Source organism: Sinocyclocheilus anshuiensis, unplaced genomic scaffold (assembly GCF_001515605.1).
Source record: "Sinocyclocheilus anshuiensis isolate Anshui unplaced genomic scaffold, SAMN03320099.WGS_v1.1 scaffold1582, whole genome shotgun sequence".
NCBI lineage: Eukaryota > Metazoa > Chordata > Actinopteri > Cypriniformes > Cyprinidae > Sinocyclocheilus > Sinocyclocheilus anshuiensis.
This window is the reverse complement of record NW_015542419.1, coordinates 55,829-73,635: the sequence shown is the minus strand read 5'-3', so window position 1 is coordinate 73,635 and position 17,807 is coordinate 55,829. Positions and strand designations below refer to the sequence as shown.

General features: G+C 42.0%; 3 protein-coding genes across 5 annotated transcripts in view; all 3 read left to right on the top strand.

Moving 5' to 3' along the window:
* The first annotated feature begins 1,614 nt into the window (after positions 1–1,614).
* On the top strand, positions 1,615–3,446 carry LOC107693487 (serine/threonine-protein phosphatase with EF-hands 2-like). 3 transcript variants are annotated; one of them, XR_001634755.1, is made up of 5 exons: positions 1,615–2,060; positions 2,294–2,362; positions 2,476–2,493; positions 2,581–2,834; positions 2,982–3,058. XR_001634755.1 is itself a non-coding variant. In XM_016492886.1 (3 exons), the coding sequence occupies exons 1-3, from the start codon at positions 2,709–2,711 to the stop codon at positions 3,440–3,442; spliced, it is 504 nt and encodes a 167-aa protein (XP_016348372.1). In that variant the 5' UTR covers positions 2,684–2,708; the 3' UTR covers positions 3,443–3,446. The 3 variants fall into 3 exon arrangements, 1 of the variants encoding a protein (XP_016348372.1); XR_001634754.1 differs by having other exon boundaries at positions 1,688–2,060; positions 2,294–2,493; XM_016492886.1 differs by lacking the exons at positions 1,615–2,060; positions 2,294–2,362; positions 2,476–2,493 and adding an exon at positions 3,120–3,446 and having other exon boundaries at positions 2,684–2,834; positions 2,982–3,036.
* Positions 3,447–5,394: 1,948 nt separating this feature from the next.
* LOC107693485 (biogenesis of ribosomes BRX1) lies at positions 5,395–11,608 on the top strand. Its single transcript, XM_016492884.1, has 10 exons — positions 5,395–5,675; positions 8,340–8,451; positions 8,543–8,586; positions 8,663–8,733; positions 8,842–8,891; positions 9,281–9,354; positions 9,442–9,492; positions 9,784–9,885; positions 9,963–10,091; positions 11,000–11,608. Exons 1-10 carry the CDS (start codon positions 5,454–5,456, stop codon positions 11,255–11,257), a joined length of 1,113 nt encoding a protein of 370 aa, XP_016348370.1. The 5' UTR covers positions 5,395–5,453; the 3' UTR covers positions 11,258–11,608.
* A 3,995-nt stretch (positions 11,609–15,603) lies between these two features.
* Positions 15,604–17,807, top strand: part of LOC107693476 (nuclear pore complex protein Nup54-like) — a 10,785-nt gene continuing 8,581 nt past the window's right edge. Inside the window, exons 1-2 of the mRNA XM_016492880.1 lie at positions 15,604–15,714; positions 17,119–17,196. Coding sequence (XP_016348366.1) covers positions 15,678–15,714; positions 17,119–17,196 — 115 coding nt within the window. The 5' untranslated portion in view covers positions 15,604–15,677. The remainder of the gene's footprint in view (positions 15,715–17,118; positions 17,197–17,807) is intronic.

Here is a 17,807-nt window from a genome sequence, read left to right as displayed (position 1 = left end):
TGCATTACAATAGTCCAGTCTAGAGGTCATGAATGCATGAACTAGCTTTTCTGCATCAGAAACAGGTAACGTTTCGTAGCTTGGCAATGTTTCTAAGATGGAAGAATGCTGTTTTTGTAACATGGGAAGTATGATTTGTGACAAGTTGCTGTCTAATATAAGATTTTTGACTGTAGAGGAAGTAACAGTACATCCGTCTAGTTGCAAATTGTAATCTACGAGATTCTGTGTACTGTTTTTTGGTCCAATAATTAATATCTCTGTCCCGAATTTAATAGGAGAAAATTATTGGTCATCCAGTCTTTTACATTTTTAACACACTCTGTTAGCTTAGATAATTTAGAAGTTTCGTCTGGTCTTGTTGAGATATATAGTTGAGTATCATCAGCATAACAGTGGAAACTAATCCCATATTTTCTAATAATATTACCAAGGGGCAACATGTATATTGAAAATATCAGAGGGCCTAGGACAGATCCTTGTGGCACTCCATACTTTACTGGATTTAATTGAGATGATTCCCTGATTAAATAGACAAAGTGATAACGCAAGAAGCAAGTCATTTGTAATTTTAACAAGTGCAGTTTCTGTGCTATGATGAAATTCTTCACAGATATCATTTTTGCAGGAAGGAGCACAATTGAGCAGACAACTTTTTCTAAAATTTGAGAAATAAACTAAAGATTTGAAATGGGTCTGCAATTTGCCAGTTCACTAGGATCTAGTTGTGGTTTCTTAATAAGAGGCATAATAACAAGTTGTGTTAGGAAAGCTGAGTGCATTTTGAAAGATGCTACTCATCCTTTGAATGATCAGTTTGTCTTATTGCCTTCTAGAAGACGTTATTTAATGCCCAGGGCAGAGAGAATCATCTATAAGAATTCATTTATACCTGCAGTAATTGGATATTTGAATCAAAACACTAAGGTGGAACGATCTGATATGTTTTTTTATATCTGTGTGGTTTTAATGTTATGTATGTTTGAGGGCAATGGTGTGGTCAAAGACAGTTTTCAACCATTGGGGTTGACAATAAAGTTGTATTGTATTGTATCAGCTGACATGAATTTCCAGTGGATTCCTGACTCATTGCGATGGCCTAAAATAATGTAGCGGGTTAGTAACACTTTACAAGACTGCGAGCGCATGTTCAGGACTGGGGGTTAAAGCTGGGTTATTGATCACTAATCAGTCAATGTTTAAACATGAGAAGCATATTTTCTGATATTTATTTGACTCCGCAGGTCATTTCACATGAGAAATACAAAGCTTGACATTGTTGTAGCATCTGTAGTTTCTCTTCTGACCTCAGATGAACTGAATCAAAGCAGCGCGGGCCGTGTTTGTCCTTGAGGCCGTCGCGCTGTAACTCCCTTGCGTCAGGAGGAATTCCAACACCTGCGTGTGAACGGCAATCAACAGTTTATCTGCCGTTCTGAGGAATCGGTGCCATTTGAGGACAACTTATAATATCATTTCATTCACTGCTAACCTCAAGAAATGGTGTTTTCTGGCGTAACCCTAACCTTATTCACCTATTAGTCAAAACCCATACACTTTTAACCCCTATTCTGAAGATGTGCTTATAGTGTGCCGTATTATTTCAGTCCCGTCACAGTAGATTTATATGCTCATGATTTGAATAGATAACTCAGAATAGATCAAATCTGGTAGAATTCAGTTGCTTTTATAATAAAGCCTATTAAATATACCAGTGATGAACGGGGAGAACTGGTCTGTTTGCCAATGACAAACATTAAAAAACTAATTCATGTGGCCGTGTTCAGCGTTCTGAGTTGGACGTCAGCTCTGAACAGCAGAGTAACAGGCTCAAACGCACGGAGGCCTTTAGCAGCTCTTTATCTGTCTATTCTGGGTTGGAGCCGAGCCGCAGTATTAACCCTAATCCAGCCGCAGCATGTTGTTTTGATGAAGTGGTCACGCGGATCAGCTCCATATCTCACCATCTGTCTCTCTCTACAGGTTCATTGAGAGTGAAGTTGGTCACACTTCTTCATAGGCTCTGCTGTCATGGAGGGATTCTGACAAACCCTCAGCAGGTGAGTGTGGCGTTCTCTTGCTGTTTTCTAAAGCACAGTGGCTGGAGGTCTTTTGTAGAATTAGAGCTAAACTACTCTGTACAAAACAGGTTTAACAATTAATCAAACTAAGAGGATGGGTCACATTATTTCTGATTTTCTTTGATGTGATGGGAATTATGTATAATTGTTTAAAAGTGAAATTCAGATCAGCAGAATCAGAAACATGAATGAATTCATAGGTGTACTTACAGCTGACTAACATGACATGGGATGCGGAGTCACGAAATCAAACCAACTGCAGCTGAAACCATGCGATCGCGGTGCGTGAACCACAAGATGATTAAAAAATTCAGAGCTTTCAGCTGAATATCTGCCTGAGAAACAGCTCACATTGCTCTGTGTCTGTCTTTGTCTCTGTCGTGTCTGTCTGTAGGAAACATTTCCGTTCCAGGTAATTCCTCCTCATTTATTTCAGTAAGTCTCATTGTTGTCAGTGAGTGTTAATGACACTGTTTTTCTTGGTTTCTCTCACATGCAGCAGCTACAGGTCAGACGGATCACATGTTTCTGTGAGTCTAAAGAAACATCACCGTCACTCATGTCTCCTGCTGGCCTGACTTTCTCTCGTCTGTCTGTCTGTCTGTCTTTCTCTGTCTGTATGATGCGATGCGGGCGGCGCTGCTCATCCAGCGCTGGTACCGTCAGTATGTGGCGCGGCTGGAGATGAGACGCCGCTGCACCTGGAACATCTTTCAGTCGATAGAGTATTCTGGACAACAGGATCATATCAAGGTGAAACAACACGGATCTTCTCCTCAGATACGTCTCACCAGGAGTAATGAAGCACAGATTTACAGTCACAGAGGCCTGTTATTGCACTAAAAGTCTTGTTGATATTTCTGCACATGAAACACGCTCATGCTGTTTGTGTCTCTGCAGCTGTATAATTTCTTCGGTTACCTGATGGATCATTTCAGTTCTGCCAACAGCCGAAGAAAGAAGCAAGTTCTTCAGCTGTGTCTGATCTGATGAAGTGCTCAGGGTAACTGAACAGACTGACACATGCGTCTCCTTCAGGCAATCTGGTCTCTCAGATGTTGGGCGAGAGCGAGGTGTCTCAGGACACGGAGTGGGAGAGACGCTTCTGTTATAAGCACACTGAGGTTCCAGACGTCTACACTGGCCCGCATCTCTCCTTCCCACTGAGCATCTCCAACGTCACGGAGCTGGTGCATGCCTTCAGAAACAAACAAGTACAATTATTCCTGTCAAAGCAGCTTCATTTACATGTTACAAAATCAGTGAATAAATCTGTCGTCAGTCTTTCTCATCTGTCAGGGGAAGCTGTAGGAGTGTGCGTGTTTACGGTTTTTACAATCACTAGATTGACACATTTCTAAATACTAAAGTCACTTTTTCAAAACTCTTCACACAGTTCTCCTAACCATCTTTCAACCTGACACAGCAGTTAATTTCACATTAAAATGCACTAAAACTACCAAAACACTTCATTAATGCCTCATTCTAACAGAACACTAGCAAACAAACACACTTTATCATTCATAACACAACCTAAAAAACACTAACAACAGGTAGCATTATATAATGTTTTCTTTTATAAAATTTCTTCACAAAACCAGAATGACACTCTCTACTGTTTATAATTGACTGCAGTATATGTTACAAGGTCCATCCAAGCAATAAATGCACGTCTTTGAATGATGTTGCGCATGTGCGGTCAACACGACATGAACGAGTCACTCACTGTTGTACATTAACGTGGCGACGCAGACGCAGACGCAGACGCATGTTCCCCTGCTCCAGCGTCTGCAGGATCTCCATTGAAGGGATCATTCTTTCCCAGTCCAGTCTGCATGCTCCGGGACGGATGTAGTCCACGATCCGCTACGATTCCTTCAGCTGTATATCTGCAAGCACACAACCAGCCAGCAGCTCATAAACTTACTCACGGTCTTAAGACTGCCTTAAGAACTAACGAGCAGTTACCAAGTCTTAGGCTGATGTGAGTGTGTGTGTGTGTGTGTGTGTGTGAGAGTGTGAGAGTGTGAGTGTGTGTGTGTGTGTGAGTGTGTGTGTGTGAGAGTGTGAGAGTGTGTGTGTGTGAGAGTGTGAGAGTGTGTGTGTGTGAGAGTGTGAGAGTGTGTGTGTGTGAGAGTGTGAGAGTGTGTGTGTGTGAGAGTGTGAGAGTGTGTGTGTGTGAGAGTGTGAGAGTGTGTGTGTGTGAGAGTGTGAGAGTGTGTGTGTGTGAGAGTGTGAGAGTGTGTGTGTGTGAGAGTGTGAGAGTGTGTGTGTGTGAGAGTGTGAGAGTGTGTGTGTGTGAGAGTGTGAGAGTGTGTGTGTGTGAGAGTGTGAGAGTGTGTGTGTGTGAGAGTGTGAGAGTGTGTGTGTGTGAGAGTGTGAGAGTGTGTGTGTGTGTGAGAGTGTGAGAGTTTGTGTTAGACAGTGGATCAGTGGAGTAAAGCGAACTTCAAATCATTTGGTAGTTTATACTGTAGAAATGATAGCAATACTCTTGGCATATTGCAGTGGGTAGAGGAACACAAACCTGAGGATGTTTTAATTTGTTCTGACTCAGTTTCAAGAGTTTGAGATCCTTTAAATCTAATCACCAAGACATTCTCTTTAGTATCCTACAAATACATTCAAGAATTGTTCAAAATGATACATCAATCAGTTTTATATGGGTCCCAGCACACACAGGAATAAAGGGCAATGAAGAGGTGGATAAATGATCCAAACAAGCTTTACAGAGACAGACGATCAGAGATTAAGGTTTTAATCTGGAGTAAAGTGATTGAAGAATGGCAAGTTAAGTGGAATAATGGAGAAAAGGGTAGATTTCTGTACAGTTTAATAAACAAAGTAAATCAAAATATAAAGTGTGTAGGTAAATCAAGGAAAGAAGAGGTTATCTATAACAGAATATTGTTAGGGCACTCAAATTTAAATAGCACACTTTAAATAACGGGAACATCCAAATGGGTTATGTGAACAATGTTATGTTGAAGGAACAATACCTCATTTATTTCTTGAATTTAGAAAGTACGAACAAGAAATAAGGAAAAATGGAATTCAAGAATTATATTTTAAGGTTTTAATAAGATGGTCAAGTGAAATAAATACTAAAGTCTTTTCTGATTTTATTAGAGAGACGGGACTGATAAACAGAATATAAAACTCTGTTCCACACTCCGGAGCAGGTCTGGCGTCTCTCGCTCTTCTCCGCGGGAAGACCAGAAAGCACTGAAACCCCTTCATCATCACCATCTTCATCTCTCTCCTTCGTTTCTTCCTCATCTTCATCAGCATCCTCGTTCATTTCTTCTACTGTGTCTTCATTAAACCGAGAGTCCATTGTGTCACATTGCTACAGTGTATCACGCTTGTTTGATGAGTGCGTTTCCGCTTCCGGTGACGTGTGAGAGAAAGATGGCGGCGCGCGGAGGAAAACGTGCAGCGGAGCGAGCGGCACAAAAGAAGACGAAACGAGCGAAATTAACCGGGAATAAAACGCCACAAACCGAGAGAAAACCGAAGACCGTGACGTTTACCCTGGAGAATGAAGAAGAAGCGAATAAAAACATCATCAGCGTCCCGCCGCCCGTCAGCACGGTAAAACACACACCTACACCAGAGACCGCACAGAATATACACACGCGTGCGTTAAACTACACAGCATATCCACTCACACGCGCGTTAAACTACACGGAATATCCACACACGCGCGCGTTAAACTACACAGCATATCCACACAAGCGTGCGTTAAACTACACGGAATATCCACTCACACACGCGTTAAACTACACGGAATATCCACTCTCACGCGTGCGTTAAACTACACGGAATATCCACTCTCACGCGTGCGTTAAACTACACAGCATATCCACACATGCGCGCGTTAAACTACACAGCATATCCGCACACGCGCGCGTTAAACTACACAGCATATCCACACACACGCCCGTTAAACTACACAGCATATCCACACACGCGCGCGTTAAACTACACGGAATATCCACACACGCGTGCGTTAAACTACACGGAATATCCACTCACGCGTGCGTTAAACTACACGGAATATCCACTCACACGTGCGTTAAACTACACGGAATATCCACTCACGCGCGTTAAACTACACGGAATATCCACTCACACGCGCGTTAAACTACGGAATATCCACACAATCCTCACACACTCGCGTTAAACTACATGGAATATCCTCACACACGCGCGTTAAACTACATGGAATATCCTCACACACTCGCGTTAAACTACATGGAATATCCTCACACACGCGCGTTAAACTACATGGAATATCCTCACACACTCGCGTTAAACTACATGGAATATCCTCACACACGCGCGTTAAACTACATGGAATATCCTCACACACTCGCGTTAAACTACATGGAATATCCTCACACACGCGCGTTAAACTACATGGAATATCCTCACACACGCGCGTTAAACTACATGGAATATCCTCACACACTCGCGTTAAACTACATGGAATATCCTCACACACGCGCGTTAAACTACATGGAATATCCTCACACACTCGCGTTAAACTACATGGAATATCCTCACACACGCGCGTTAAACTACATGGAATATCCTCACACACTCGCGTTAAACTACATGGAATATCCTCACACACGCGCGTTAAACTACATGGAATATCCTCACACACTCGCGTTAAACTACATGGAATATCCTCACACACGCGCGTTAAACTACATGGAATATCCTCACACACTCGCGTTAAACTACATGGAATATCCTCACACACTCGCGTTAAACTACATGGAATATCCTCACACACTCGCGTTAAACTACATGGAATATCCTCACACACTCGCGTTAAACTACATGGAATATCCTCACACACTCGCGTTAAACTACATGGAATATCCTCACACACTCGCGTTAAACTACATGGGGAATATCCTCACACGCGCGTTAAACTACATGGAATATCCACACACACGCGCGTTAAACTACATGGAATATCCACACACACGCGCCTTAAACTACATGGAATATCCACACACACGCGCGTTAAACTACATGGAATATCCGCACACATGCGCGTTAAACTATATGGAATATCCTCACACGCGCGTTAAACTACATGGAATATCCTCACACACTCGCGTTAAACTACATGGAATATCCACACACACGTGCGTTAAACTACGGAATATCCACACACGCACGTTAAACTACACGGAATATCCACACACGTGCATTAAACTACACGGAATATCCACACACACGCGCGTTAAACTACACAGAATATCCACATGCGCGTTAAACTACACAGAATATCCAGTGTGTGTGTATTTTAGTGTGTGTGTGTGTGTATTTTGGTGTGGGTGGGTGTGTGTGTGTATTTTGGTGTGTGTATTTTGGTGTGGGTGTGTGTGTGTATTTTGGTGTGGGTGTGTGTGTATTTTGGTGTGGGTGTGTATATTTTGGTGTGTGTGTGTATTTTGGTGTGGGTGTGTGTATATTTTGGTGTGTGTGTATTTTGGTGTGGGTGTGTGTGTATTTTGGTGTGTGCGTGTGTATTTTGGTGTGTGCGTGTGTATTTTGGTGTGTGCGTGTGTATTTTGGTGTGTGCGTGTGTATTTTGGTGTGTGCGTGTGTATTTTGGTGTGTGCGTGTGTATTTTGGTGTGTGCGTGTGTATTTTGGTGTGTGCGTGTGTATTTTGGTGTGTGCGTGTGTATTTTGGTGTGTGCGTGTGTATTTTGGTGTGTGCGTGTGTATTTTGGTGTGTGCGTGTGTATTTTGGTGTGTGCGTGTGTGTATTTTGGTGTGTGCGTGTGTGTATTTTGGTGTGTGCTTGTGTGTATTTTGGTGTGTGCTGTGTGTGTATTTTGGTGTGTGCGTGTGTATTTTGGTGTGTGCGTGTGTATTTTGGTGTGTGCGTGTGTATTTTGGTGTGTGCGTGTGTATTTTGGTGTGTGCGTGTGTATTTTGGTGTGTGCGTGTGTATTTTGGTGTGTGCGTGTGTATTTTGGTGTGTGCGTGTGTATTTTGGTGTGTGCGTGTGTATTTTGGTGTGTGCGTGTGTATTTTGGTGTGTGCGTGTGTATTTTGGTGTGTGCGTGTGTATTTTGGTGTGTGCGTGTGTATTTTGGTGTGTGCGTGTGTATTTTGGTGTGTGCGTGTGTATTTTAGTGTGTGTGTATTTTAGTTTGTGTGTATATTAGTGTGTATTAGTGTAAACCAGTGTCATGTGTATAATCTTATTCATATTCATGTTCTTCAGGGCAAATGGACGAATAAGGAGCGAGTGTTGGTGTTTTCTTCTCGTGGGATCAGCTTCAGGACGAGGCACCTGATGATGGATCTGCGGACCATGATGCCACACAGCAAAGCTGGTAAACCACATCAGACCGGCCGCACTAACCAGCTAAACCAGCACTAACCAGACAATCAATCAAATATCACTCTGGCTTTGTTTTCTTCCAGACACCAAGATGGACAGAAAAGACAAGCTCTTTGTGGTGAACGAGGTACTTGAGCAGAAAGCGTTCTGTAGTCTCGTGATTCGTGTTTTGACGTCTGATTCTAACGGCTGCTGTGTTTCAGGTGTGTGAAATCAAAAACTGCAATAAATGCATCTTCTTTGAAGCCAAGAAGAAACAGGATCTTTATATGTGGTGAGCGACATGTCAGTGAGACGTCAGAAATAATAATAATAATAATAATAATAGGAACATCATGAGTCAGCGGTGTGTGCTGAGATCTCATCTGCTCTTCTCTTACAGGATCTCAAACGTCCCTCACGGACCGTCGGCCAAGTTCCTCGTACAGAACGGTGCGATTTCTTTCATTCAGTTATTTGACAAGTTTAGACTAGATCATGTCATGTGTGCTTTTTATATTAATAATGACTAAATGTCAGTTTATTCACTGTAGTCGACTGGTCTGCTAATGTTGTGTGAATCCAACAGTTGTCATTTATTCAACTCTTCTTCATTCCTCTCTCTTAATTAAACAGCTGGGCCTTTAGGATATTTATATGTAAATGAGCTCTGCGATGATTGGCTCAGGTTGCTGCATGATTGATGTAGATGTGGGTGATTATGTTAATGAGCTGTCACAGTTCTGCTGTTTTTAGAGACTGAGGAGAAAGTCTTGAGTTCTGAAATGATTTCACACTGAACTCTTGTTTCGATGTAACGATTACTGATTTTGTGTTTGTAGTTCACACTCTGGCTGAGCTGAAAATGACCGGAAACTGTCTGAAAGGCTCCAGACCGCTGCTGTCCTTCGACCCGGTGAGTGGAACACGCTTGCGGATCACACGCGTGTGTGACTGATGATGAAGATGATGACGATGATGATGTTTGTCTGTCATTTCATAGAAATTTGACAAGGAGCCGCATTACGCGCTGCTGAAGGAGCTCTTCACTCAGGTTTATTTCAACATTAATTCCTCTTTCAGTTTTTGCTGCAGAATGACTGAATTATGTGCACATCACGGCCTGTGTGTGTGAAGTGTATGGAGAGGATATGTAGTAATACATTCTCAGCCGACTGTGTTTGATCCTCCTCGTTCATTATTAAAGCACGTGCTGAGAAACAGATTAACAGAAACACTGACTGCTTTCAGACACGTTCGTTTTGAACACTGATGCGTGTGTAATTTCCTCGCACGGCTCATAATTACTGAACACGTTCTGACGGCTCGAGTGTGGTTCTTGCAGATCTTCTCGACACCTCGGTATCACCCGAAGAGTCAGCCGTTTGTGGATCACGTTCTGAGCTTCACCATCGCTGAGCACAGGATCTGGTTCAGGAACTATCAGGTGAGCAGCGCAGCTCCAGCGCCAGGCTGTTTGCGTCAGCCGCAGTTTCTGAATTATTCTGTGATTCTCGTCCGCAGATCATCGAAGAAGATGCGTCTCTGGTGGAGATCGGCCCGCGGTTCGTCTTGAATCTCATCAAAGTCTTCCAGGGCAGCTTCGGTGGACCCACGCTGTACGAGAACCCTCACTTCCAGTCTCCGAACATGGTAAGACTCTTCAGCACCGCGCTCTTCCTCACTAGGCCTGGGACATTCTTCACATTTGATAATTTACTTCGAATTTAATGTTTTGCCACGATTTCATTTTTCAGAAATCAAAGTATTGCGATTTTGAATAGAAATATTACCAAACGTTAGAATTAGACACTGTCAATATGCCAATGATAACAGTGAAGAGAACATAATGATTAACCGCTCGAGTGACGCGCTCATATCACTAGACACCATTCACACAGAATGAGCTTTTGTGTTGATAAAGATGCGACGCGGCAGAGGAAGAGCAAACACATGCAAGAAGATGAGTGAACTTCTCTTAACTTGAGCGCAGTGCTTCTAGGATACCGTTTCATGCAAGAGACGCGAGCGCAGCAGTCAAACACGTCCATGTTTACACAGAACAAACTATGGCAAAGCAGCGCAAGCGAATAAAAAACCTGTAACTACTACTGTGTGTCTGATATTTCATGTTTGCATCACAGTGACAGACTGAAAGCTGCTGTTGTTTTACAGAACATTTATAGTTAATAATACTCTACTGCTGTTATACCTTCAGCTGTTTTGCATTTGAATAACCTTGACTTTTGAGCACTTTTAAACGCATTTTCCTCGTATTATTTCTGAACATATAACATGTATAAGACGAGATGTAGTTGTAGTTCATGCATCTTTTCTGCAAAGCTATTAAACAAGTGCTTTACATCACATCGACAGCTTCATGTGTGCTGCTCTGGAAGTAGAATTTTCTTTAACTAGAGGGTTAATAAAGAACAAGTTATTGAATCATGTTGTAGTTACATTTTGAAGTGGACTAGTTAAAAATCATAAAAACGGAGAATCGGTCAAACGTGGTGAATAAACCGTGTCTCAGGCTGGTGTTGTGTGTGATGTGTGTCCAGCACCGGCGCGTGATCCGACAGGCCACAGCGGCCCGGCAGAAGCAGCGGCAGACGGTGAAGCAGATCCTGAAGGAGAAGCGCTCGGAGGAGAAGGAGGTGCTGGCGAGAGACGTGACGGACGACGTGTTCTCGACTCCAGCCGAGCCCAGAGATCCCGCGGTCCAGCTGCAGCCTCCAGAACCACAGAGATCCAAGAAGAAGCTGCGCCTCACAGAGCTGAAGAAGAGGACGCAGATGAAGCGCACGGGCCGGAGATAACCTCGCTGTAGAGATCTGATCCCAGACCTGAGGTTCTGCTTCCGCTGCAGGAAGGGTTTCTCTTTTGGGACATTCTAAAACTCTTCACGTGGCTTAATGCATTAAAGCTGTGCATGATTAATAAAGCAGAAACACATTATTAATAAAGCATATAATGTACAGACAAGCAGATTAGAGCCATAATATGAACGCAACGCGTTTAATTACACATTAAGCGTTTTCCTCCCACAGAAAACCGTTATAAGGAAAACTCTACGTGGCTTAATGTGTTAAGACAGTGTTTTTAAAAGACCTAACTCAGTAAACATTATAACTCATACTATGTTCAGACAAACTTGAGTTTGGTCTTTTAAAAAACACTGTTTTAACGCATTAAGCCACATAAAGAGCTTTCCTTATAACAGTTTTCTATGGGAGGAAAACGCTTAATGTGTAATTAAACACGTTGAGTCTGTATTATGGCTCATATCTGTTTGTCTGTAAATAGTATGCTTTATTAGCAGTCTTTATTGAGTTTAGTCATTCAGAAAACGCTGTTTTGATGCATTAAGCCACATGAAGTGTTTTAGAGCTTGCCTCTTTTTGAGGAACAGCTCAGCATCTGATGATTTACATTCATCTTTGTGTTTCTGCTGGTTTTGTAAACAATGCAATGTTAATAAAACTTTTAATTAATGTTCAAACTTGTTGATTTTGATTTGCTCAGTGACGAGCAGGGCTGTGTTTCCCCAAAGCTTCTTAGTTAGGGACCCCTTCAGTGAGTCCTGCTGTCGTTAGGTTAGTCTGGACCACTCTTAACTAAACCTGATCACTTTAGATAGTTCACAGCTCTTTACATCTCATTCTATACGAATATAATAGTTCTGCAAAATCAAAGACAGCTCCGCCGCAGAGCCATATACTAAAACTTTAGGGGAAAAAAGAAAAGTTAGCCGGCACGGCAGCAAATGCAGCAGCATGTAGATCTTGTTGGTCTGATATTGTCGAGGCATCTCTTCTGAACTCCTCTCTTTCTCTGTAATAGTAGCTGTTGATTAAGTTTCTCTTGTTGGGTTTTTATTGAGTAGGTCATCCAGTAACAGAAACTAGTGATTTACATCAATATATGATGCGGCTGCTGGTTGTGGAGAAAATGAAGACACTGGGAAATATATCATGATAATATTAATGAACCATTCAAAGGCCAGTGAAGGCATGCTGCCAGTTAGTGATGAGGGCTATGTTTGGGCATGAGGTTGTGGGTTCGCGCACTCATTATATAAAATAGCCAGGGTTCAGGGATTAAAGTTCTGTCAGTTCATAAAGAGAGTCACGTGCTTCATTCCTGAATGATTCAGCTGTTCGAACGAATCAATTGAATGAATGATTCAGTGATAAAATCAGTGACTTGCTGCCACCTGCTGGCGGATTTACTTTCATTTTTAGCCTATACTTTCAGTTATTTGAATCATATTTCTGTATTCAAAATTGTATATTTAAAACATTAATCTCCACACGATTGTATGAATGTAATTGCACTCGTGCCTCCTCCGAGCCTCATTAAACGTCTGAAAATACACCCATTCTTCTGTGTACCCTCTGTAGTACAAATTCATTTATTAATACTAATTTCATATGATTGGTAACTTATTTGTCTTATTCTACTTCTTATTATATTGCAGGGGTTAAAGCAAAAAAAAAATCCTTTGACAATGTTTCGTCAGCCGTACCGGTCACACACAGATTAAGAGCAGTGTTTCTTGTAATCAGGAGCGCTTGTCCTAATTTAAACATTTAGGAGCACCTTCTGATCAATAATCAATAATTATCCTTCCTAATACGAGCTGACATTTGACTCCTTAAAGTGACTTACAGCAGTATTTTCTTTTTACCTTTCTAATGGCATCTTTTTCATCTGCCGAATACAAAAATGTATGTTTATAATCTTTTTAACATTTCTATTTAAAACAATATGTAGAATAAGAAAAATAAGTTACCAATCATATGAAATTAGTATTAATAAATAAATTTGTACTACAGAGGGTACACAGAAGAATGGGTGTATTTTCAGACGTTTAATGAGGCTCGGAGGAGGCACGAGTGCAATTACATTCATACAATCGTGTGGAGATTAATGTTTTAAATATACAATTTTGAATACAGAAATATGATTCAAATAATTGAAATATGCTAAAAATGAAAGTAAATCCGCCAGCAGGTGGCAGCAAGTCACTGATTTTATCACTGAATCATTCATTCAATTGATTCGTTCGAACGGCTGAATCATTCAGGAATGAAGCACGTGACTCTCTTTATGAACTGACGGAACTTTAATCCCTAAGGGTTGGATTTAGTTTGCGATTTGGATTATTTTTGTAAGATCCCATGAGTTCTGATAAATGCAATTTAATCTATTTCTGAAGTGCTTCTTGTTGGCACTATTGGAAAGCACTATTTGTTATTTTTCTCTCTCTTCTGTTAAAAGCTGTTAAATTATTAAGCCGTGTCTCATGTAAATGTTTTCCCTTGTATTTTATGTGGTGACCACTGGGAGGTGCTCTGGGCATATACTTTTCTTGGTTTTCTTCACTGATGTGATGTATGTTGCAAAGCGGAAGTAAAAGTGTCACGCAAGTTCCTTGCTTTCTAACAGGAAAGAGTTCTGTGTCTATTTAAAATCAACACTTCTTTTATAAAGAACACCGTTTTCTCACATAACCAGTGAAGCAGCCCGTGCATAGAATGAATAATCGATTGTCGAGCCATCGATATCAAATAATTCAGCACCACCGCCGTGGACAGCGCCTGGTGACGTCACGCGCAAGCCTCCTGAGCTGTTGATCGTTTCCACGTGAGGCGGCATCGAGATGGCGCAGAGACAAGACGTGCTTTAATTAGCTCTGCTTTGCCAACTTTTATTTTGACCGTGAAAAAGTAGTTATTTGTTCTTTATAAAGACTTAGTTTTCTGTCGTTCAACTTAAGTTAGTTGTTTATATGATACTTGGTTGACTTGTGGTGGAAACATGTCTTTAAAGCAAAAAAGAAAAGGATCGAACACAGGTGCTAACGCTCTTGCTGCTACCAATGTCTTAATGGACGCTTGTCATGATTATGTGGAACAGTTGATTCCTGTCAATGAGGAAGACTTCCCTAAATTGCCAGTTACTCCTAGGGAATCCCCTGCTCCGAAAAGAGAAAGAAGACAAGAAATCACTGTGGATGGTGACAGTATCATCACCACGCTCTCCCAGCTAATTAACGATCGGGCAGACGGAATTGAAAAAAAGTTGGGTGCTAGATTGGACGAATTGGAGAAAAAAATTGAATCAAGTTGTGCTGAAGTTGTTATGCTTAAAGAAAACGTGTCCTGCATGGAACAAAAGTTACAGAAGTACACTACTTCGGTCGATCAGATCGAAAAGCGTGTGTACGATTTGGAAGCGTACTCTAGGCGATGGAACCTCGAATTATATGGACGTCCGGAGGGAAGTCATACAGATCTGCCAAGCTTTGTTACCGGAGGAGAAATCTAGGCTTGTGGATGGCATAGAGGCAGTACATCGCCTGGGTCCCAAGAGGAAGGAGCAGAAGGACTCCAGAGTGATCATCATGAAGTTCATCTCTCGTGCACTTCGTGACGCAGTTTGGAAAGCAACCAAAAAATCATCATTTCTGCAACAAAACAAGCTTCGATTCACTGAAGACCTGTGTAAAACTGATCCCTTCGGTGTGACGAATGTCTGAAGCCCTTATACCATCACGCCAATTCATTGGCCAAATAGCGCTTAGCACCGCCCCCAAAGCGCACGTAGGTGAGCTATATAGCGTGCTGCGTGCTATTTTCATCAGATTTCATTTCCTTCAGGAAGCGAATCATCTGTCGCCCGTAAAAAAAAAAAAAAAAAAAAAAAAAAAGGTCGTTTCCACGTGACGTCACACCCGTATAGGAACGCCCACCTGGAGGTCAAAACGAAGCTTTGCTCCACTGGCCGCCAGTTATTTTTACGCAGTTTGCATCGAGAAGCAATGTAGTAAAACGCAGATATTAAAAGGCGAAATTCAGTAAACATCTTATTGATGATGTATATTTTGTACAGGCAAGCAGATGAAGCCAGAATCTAAAGGCAATGTGCAAAGTTTCACATAGAAAACCATTAGAATGAAAACACTGAACCATTAAGCGGGTTGCGTTCATTGACGAGTTCATGAAGGTGCTGTTAGTTTTCTCGTGTTTCATCATCAGTGCTCTTTACTAGAACACAAACAACCGCAGACATCAATTCACAGAGAGCTTTGTTGAGCTCGTCCTGCAGGAGTGTGTTTGCGCTTTAATTCTCAGTCATCAGTGATTTCTTTCACGCAGGGACTGTGCGCGCCTAGGAACCACTTGTTGATGGTTTCTGTTTCCGGTCGGACTGTGTCGTGGCGGGACCGGAAACATGGCGTTCAACTTCGGCGGCGCGTCCAGCAGCGCGAGTGAGTTCAATTAAACTCTGTTTCTCAGTTCCGATAAGCATTCATAGTTTCATATGAAAAGCTGTAGAATATATGAATACATGAGGAATCAGTCAGAAGTCGATTAGCTCTGAGTGATCGCAGCAGCAGCTCTGACGCGTATCTCTTCACTCGTGTCTGATGATGATGAAGATGAAGCTTCTCGTGTAAATCATCCTCATCCAGCGGCAAACGGCGCAGTCGCTCTCGTCACTCGTGTTCGTGACGTCATTACTAGGGCTGGCTAAAATATCGATTTCTCGATTTTAATCATTTTTATTTTTACAAGACGATATCGATTCTTAAAGCCCAAGAATCGATTAGTTAGGCCTGTTTTCAGTTAAATGAACGGAGCATTATATCGCGCCTCACATCCAATAAATGGCAATTAGCTTTGTGCTTTGATGTTTTAGATATGAAACTATTTTCTTACAATATTCAGACAATAAATGCTGTTTAATGTGAGTGACAGATCCCTGCGCCAGCTGAAATAAACATGAATGAACATCCGAAGGTAAGTTAAAAGAAAGAGTACAACTTACTGCAATCAGTATTGTGTGTAAGATGCCAATATAACCAGCCGCTTGTAAACAATAACATCACGTTCACCTCAGAAGAAACTGAACTCTAGAGAGGAGCATTGTTCTTAACAACATGCACCATATAACAGTCATTATCATTTTAGTGTTCTTCGATGTTAAGTTATGTTTGAATAAATCCGTCGAGTTTTTATGACAGCCACTATTTATAATTAAAAAATACGAATTGGGAGTAGAAATATTATGATGTATTTGTAACTTCATTATTATAAGAACTTCATTGAGTGTAATTTAGGTGTTTGTATACAAATCAGTTCATTTTAAGCTTCCATGTTATAGTAATGTAGTACCAAGCTCTCGAGTATATTTGACCGCATTAGTTGAGAGGCATGTACTGCACCTGATCGATAGCGAATCGAATTTGTAATTGAATAAAATTGCAAGCTTGTGAATGGGAATCGAATCGTGAAAGTTGAAGGAAAGGAAAGGACGTGACGTGTAGTTCGGTATGGTTCCCACACTCGGCGTGCGCTCTGCATGTCACCATCCGGGGAGCAGCGGGGGTCCGGTTCTTGCTCGAGGGTCTCAGGGTGGAAGAGAGCGCTGGTCATTCACTCCCACCTGTATCCAGACTCGAACCCACGACCTTTGCTTTACAAGTTCGACTCTCGAAGCATTAGGCCACGCCCTAATCATCAGCATCACATGCATGTGCTTATCGACAGTCATGCTTTCCCAGCATTCCTTCAGATGCTCCGCTTTATGCTGAGACGGTTGTCACGGTTACAGGTGCTCACCAGCTGTTGTCACGGTTACAGGCGCTCACCAGCTGTTGTCACGGTTACAGGTCTTCCTGGCACAGGCTTCGGAGCCGCGACCACGACATCTGCACCCACAGGCTTCGGCTTCGGATCGGGCGGCACGGGTGAGTGTGTGTATGAGAGTGTGTGTGTGTGTGCACGTTTTTGTGACAAATGAGGACATAAATTTGTATAATGACAAAGGTATGACATAGGTATTACAAGGAGAAGGTGACTTTTCAGGACATTACCCCATGTCCCCACTTTTCAAAACGCTTATAAATCACACAGAATGGAGTGTATTGAAAATCTGAAATAGCACAAAGTTTCCTGTGAGGGGTAGGTTTAGGGGTAGGGTTGGTGTAGGGCAATAGAATATACGGTCTGTACAGTATAAAAACCATTACGCCTATGGGATGTCCCCACTTTTCAAAACGCTTATAAATCACACAGAATGGAGTGTATTGAAAATCTGAAATAGCACAAAGTTTCCTGTGAGGGGTAGGTTTAGGGGTAGGGTTGGTGTAGGGCAATAGAATATACGGTCTGTACAGTATAAAAACCATTACGCCTATGGGATGTCCCCACTTTTCACAAAAACAAACCTGTGTGTGTGTGTGTGAGTGAGTGAGTCTCCAGTGTCTCTAACACTCTGCAGGTGTTTCTAACTCTCGCCTGTGTGTATGTGTGTGTGTGTGTATATATGTATGAGAGAGTGTGTGTGCGTGTGTGTGTG